Source organism: Camelina sativa, unplaced genomic scaffold, assembly GCF_000633955.1.
Source record: "Camelina sativa cultivar DH55 unplaced genomic scaffold, Cs unpScaffold00626, whole genome shotgun sequence".
In the NCBI taxonomy this organism is placed as follows: domain Eukaryota; kingdom Viridiplantae; phylum Streptophyta; class Magnoliopsida; order Brassicales; family Brassicaceae; genus Camelina; species Camelina sativa.
In genome coordinates, this window is record NW_010921769.1 from 15,913 (window position 1) to 21,681 (window position 5,769).

At 40.1% G+C, this 5,769-nt stretch overlaps 1 protein-coding gene across 1 annotated transcript in view; it reads right to left on the minus strand.

Annotated features, from left to right (window-relative positions):
* LOC109131590 overlaps positions 1-2,575 on the minus strand; it is a 10,708-nt gene extending 8,133 nt beyond the window's left edge. The window contains exons 1-2 of the mRNA XM_019242736.1: positions 1,093-2,575; positions 800-957 (exon numbers count right to left, since the gene is read on the minus strand). Coding sequence (XP_019098281.1) covers positions 800-957; positions 1,093-2,575 — 1,641 coding nt within the window. The remainder of the gene's footprint in view (positions 1-799; positions 958-1,092) is intronic.
* Positions 2,576-5,769: the final 3,194 nt, after the last annotated feature.

The window sequence follows — 5,769 nt, forward strand, 5'->3', positions numbered from 1 at the left end:
TTTTTTTTTTTTTTTTTTTTTTTTACAAAAGATAGAAAATGAAAAAGAAAGAAGGTGAAAGAAAGAAGATGAAAAGATGGAAGATGAGAAGATGAAAGGTATTGATTAGAAGAATACCAAAAGTCCTTGAGCGGGCTCTGATACCACTTGATGTGATCCTCCCAAGGATTCGACGCTCTAAGGTTGGTAGACTGATAATCCTAGAACTCCGATGGTTCGTAAAGCTGGATGATAAGGCATGAGATGAACTCGAAAATCCTTATGCCCCAAGCTCCCTTATAACAAACCAAACAAAGCAAGGCGGTGGAACTTTAGATAGAAGCTTCACGGAGACAGATGACAAGGCGTGAGACGAATCCCAAAAATCCTTGTGCCCTAGACTCTTTTATAACGACTCTTCAATCCTCAGCTAGTGAATGGCAACGTCAAGTGCTGTGGAATCACTTGATATACCAAAAACTCTTTGATGTAACCCACCAAAGAGAAAGAACAAGTTCCAAAGGAACAAAGGAGTTTACCACTTTCAAATAAAAGATAAAAGATTTCCTGATTGCATGCTTTCTCAAATGAGATTACATGTGTTTATAAAGGGATAGAAAACTTGGTAAAAAAGCCAAGTATTAATTATTCTTGAAACTAAAACACAATAAAGATAGATAGTTGAATGAAGATTCAACTCTTGGTGTTTTCCTTCCCAAGGTGACTCTTGAACTTATTTTCGTCACTCTTCTTGGACCACAAAATAAAGAGATTATTTTGGGCTTTATTGGACTTGAATTAGGCTCAAAGTGGGCTGGACTTGATAGATATCTTCTCCAATAGAAATTCCCATGCTCTCTTTGCTCCAAATATCTTCAAATATCAAATGAACAACTCCAGCAAGCTGTTTGGTCTTTGCCCTTGTCATTGGTCCAACTGGTACAAGCATAGCATCCTTAGGAACAAGCTCAGCTTCCACTTAATCATCCCCATTGCTTCCCATTATCATATCATGCCCCTCCTCTTCAAAAGGATTTGTCCTCAAATCCGAACCATCTGCAACAAATGGAGCCAAATCAGAAACATTAAAAATGGAGCTCACTTTGTACTTACCTTGCAAATCAAGCTTGTAAGCATTGTCACTGATTTTCGTCAAGACTTTGAATGGACCATCGACCCTTGGCATTAGTTTAGACTCTCTTTCAGCTGGGAAACGTTCCTTTCTCAAATGTATCCAAACTAGATCTCCCACTTCAAAAACCAGCTGGCGTCTTCCTTTGTTTGCTTGCTTCTCATACTGCTTTGTCCTTGCTTCAATGTTGAGTCGTGCCTTCTCATGAATCTGCTTAACAAGTTCAGCTTTCTTTTTCCCATCCATACTAACTCTTTCACTCAAAGGTAAAGGGATTAGATCCAAAGGTGTTAAAGGGTTAAAACCATAAACAATTTGGAAAGGGGAATGCTTAGAAGCAGAGTGAACTGAATGATTATATGCAAACTCAACATGAGGCAAACAATCTTCCCAAGATTTGATGTTCTTCTTAATGATAGCACGCAAAAGTGTAGACAAAGTTCTATTCACTACTTCAGTTTGTCCATCAGTTTGAGGATGACAAGTAGTTGAAAACAACAACTTAGTCCCTAACTTAGACCACAAAGTTTTCCAGAAATAGCTTAAGAACTTAGTATCCCTATCAGAAACAATAGTTCTAGGCATGCCATGCAATCGAACAACCTCTCTAAAGAACAAATCAGCAACATTTGAAGCATCATCAGTTTTGTGACATGGAATGAAGTGTGCCATCTTAGAAAATCTATCAACAACCACAAAGACAGAATCTCTACCTCTCTTGGTTCTAGGCAGTCCTAGCACAAAATCCATTGAAAGATCAGTCCAAGATTCAGTAGGAATGGGTAAAGGAGTATACAAACCATGGGGTTGAACTTTAGACTTGGCTTGCTTGCAAGTGACACACCTTCCGCAAATCCTTTCCACATCTCTCTTCATATGCGGCCAGTAGAAATGATCCTGCATAACACTAAGTGTTTTGGCAACTCCAAAATGTCCCATTAATCCTCCTCCATGAGCTTCTCTGACAAGCAAATCTCTCAAAGAACAATTAGGCACACACAAACGATTTTCATAGAATAAAAATCCTTCATGCTGAAAGTATTTTCCATGAGCAAACTTTTCACAAGCTTGGAAATCTTCTTTGAACTCATAATCAGTAGCATACATCTCCTTAAGTTGTTCAAAGCCTAACAACTTAGCATCAAGAGTAGAGATAAGCGCATACCTTCTTGACAAAGCATCAGCAACAACATTGTCTTTACCTTGTTTGTACTGAATGACATATGGAAATGTTTCTATGAACTCAACCCAGCGAGCATGGCGCTTGTTTAGCTTTTGTTGACCTCTCAAGTGCTTTAGAGACTCATGATCTGTGTGAATCACAAACTCCTTTGGCCAAAGATAATGTTGCCAAGTTTGTAGCGCTCTAACCAAAGCATACAGCTCCTTGTCATAAGTTGGATAATTCAAGGTTGCTCCTCCAAGTTTCTCACTGAAATATGCAATTGGTTTCTTCTCTTGCATCAGCACAGCTCCAATTCCTACACCAGAAGCATCACATTCAATTTCAAAAGTTTTCTTAAAATCTGGTAAAGAAAGAAGGGGTGCAGAAGTGAGTTTTTGTTTCAAGAGTTGAAATGCTTCTTCCTGTGCTGTCTCCCATTTAAATCCAACTTCTTTCTTGATAACCTCAGTGAGAGGAGCAGCGATGGTGCTGAAATCCTTCACAAATCTCCGATAGAAGCCGGCAAGACCATGGAAACTCCTGACTTCTCCAACCGTCTTTGGACTAGGCCACTCTCGAATTGCCTTTACCTTTTCTTCGTCCACTTTAATGCCCTGTGCACTCACAACAAATCCTAGAAAAACAAGGTTATCTGTGCAAAAAGTGCATTTCTTAAGATTGGCAAACAACTTTTCCTCTCTAAGAGTTGTAAGAACCTCTTCTAAATGCAGAACATGTTCTTCCAGATTCTTGCTATAGATTAAGATATCATCAAAGTAAACTACAACAAAGATTCCAATGAATTTTCTCAAAACATGGTTCATTAACCTCATAAAAGTGCTAGGTGCATTTGTTAACCCAAAAGGCATCACAAGCCATTCATATAGTCCATGCTTAGTCTTAAATGCAGTTTTCCACTCATCACCCTCCTTCATACGAATTTGGTGATATCCACTCTTAAGGTCAATTTTAGAAAACACACAAGACCCATGTAACTCATCTAACATGTCATCTAAGCGAGGGATAGGGTGGCGATACTTTACAGTGATATTGTTGATGGCTCTGCAATCCACACACATTCTCCAACTACCATCTTTTTTTGGCACAAGTAACACCGGCACAGCACATGGGCTCATGCTCTCCCTAATGTATCCCTTTTCCATGAGCTCACTGACTTGTTTCTGCAGCTCCTTTGTCTCCACAGGATTGGTTCTATAGGCTGGCCTATTAGGAAGTGAAGCTCCTGGGACAAAGTCTATTTGATGTTCAATTCCCCAAATTGGTGGCAAACCATCTGGATTTTCTTCTGGATAAACATCACCATAATCCTGCAAAAGAGAAACAATATTGCTCGGAAGATCCGGCTCAGGGTTAGTCAAACTCATGAGAGTTTCCTTGTACATAAGCATAATGACAGGTTGATCCAAAAATAAAGCTCTCTTAATCTCACTTTCTCTCACAAAGAAATTAGATTGTCCCACAGGGTTACTCTCAAAGGCCTTTAGCTGGGTTTTTCTCAAACTCTCACTCTCTTCTTTGTGGTTTTTAGTGTTTAGGGGTTCACTCACATTGTTCTTTCCAAGTTGCAGCTGATCTTCGTAGACCTCTTGTGGTGTTAATGGAACTAGTGTGATCTTCTTCCCTCTGTGCTCAAAAGAATGTTTGTTGGTGTAGCCGTCATGATTAACCTTGCGATCAAACTGCCATGGCCTTCCCAACAGAATGTGACTTGCTTCCATGGGCAATATATCACACAACACTTCATCTTCATACTTCCCAATGGATAATGGAATCAACACTTGATGGCTAACCTTCATATTCCTTTGGTTGTTCAACCACTGAAGATTATATGGTCTGGGATGCTTCTTTGTATCCAACTTCAACTTCTCCACCAAAATAGTGCTTGCAACATTAGTACAACTTCCTCCATCAATGATAAGACTGCACACTTTATCCTTCACCAAACACCTTGTGTGGAACAAGTTTTCTCGTTGTTGTACTTCCTGGATCTTGTCTTGCATCACCAAAGCTCTTCGCGTAACCAACAATTTTCCCTCTGTAGCACAAACCTCATGTTCTTCCAAAGATGAAGTAGAATCACATTCTTTCTCTTCCTCTGTTTCAATCTCTCCATTCTCCATCAATATCATGGTTCGCTGGTTTGGACATCAGCTAGCATAGTGTCCTATCCCATGACATCTGAAGCATTGGATATCTCGGTTCCTTTTGTGAGTAGCCTCGGCTTTTCCTTTTAACTCTTGTCCAACATTATTTTTCTTAGCTCCCACATTTGGTTTGAATTCTGTTCTAGGCCAAAAACTTGACTTCTCCTCCTTGTAGTAACTCGGCTTTTGACTAGAACAACCAACTTGTCGAGTACTGCTCTTCCTCTTAAGTTGCTCCTCAATCAGAATCGCCTTGTGCAACATCTCTTCCAAGTCTTCATAAGTCTGCAACTCCATTTGATCTTGAATATTTCTGGTCAATCCTCCTAGAAACCTTGCCATAGTTGCATCTCCTTCTTCTTCTATGTCAGCTTTAATCATAAGAGACTCCATCTCCTGGAAGTAATCCTCTACACTCTTGCTGCCTTGACTTAGACGTCTCAGTTTCTGATGCAACTCTCTGTTGTAGTGGCTGGGCACAAATCTCTTTCTCATAACTGCTTTTAGTTCATCCCATGTGTCAACAGGCTGGACTCGTCGGCGCATCCTACTAGTAACCAGTTGATCCCACCAATTGATCGCATAATCATAAAACTATGTAGCAGCTACTTGAACCTTCTTGCGGTCTGAATAGTCTTGACACCTAAAGACTAACTCCATTTTCTTTTCCCACTCCAAGTAAGCATCTGGGTCATTCTTTCCATGGAATGGCGGTATTTTCAGCTTGATCCCTCTCAAATCATCATCATTTCTCCCTCTAGCCTCTCTGTTTCGTCTTGGACGCCTTTGACCCTCACTAGATGAATTGCCTCGTTGGCTGTAGTAGTCGTCTTCTTCATTTCTGTTATGTCTAGGCCAACCTCTGCCCCTCCGGCCTGGTTCCTCTTCGGACTGTTGTTGAGGCTGTGGTGCTCTATCCAACCGTTGGTGCAAAGCCTCTATCTCAGTCTGAAACAACCGCGTAAAATGCCCCGTCAATGCCTCCATTTGTATTGGTGAAAGACCTGCTCCCTCTTCTCTTCTTGGGTTGTTGGTTTCAGAGTTTTCTCCTTCATTAAAAGCCATTTTTTTTTCCTGCAAAACAAGTTAGTAAAACAAAAAGATCTCACAAGTGTTTCTCTCAAGTGTTTCCCACAAGTGTTTCACTCAATCTCTCAAAATGTTCTCACAGTAGTGGTTTTCTCTCCAAGGTTCCAATAGAACTAATCCCACTCAACACAATGAGATACCAAAGTGTTCCAGTAACTTGTTACCCAAATAGAAGAATTAGAATGGAATAGATTGATAGAAAGAAATATTTTAGAACGGGTTTTTTTTTTTTTTTTTTT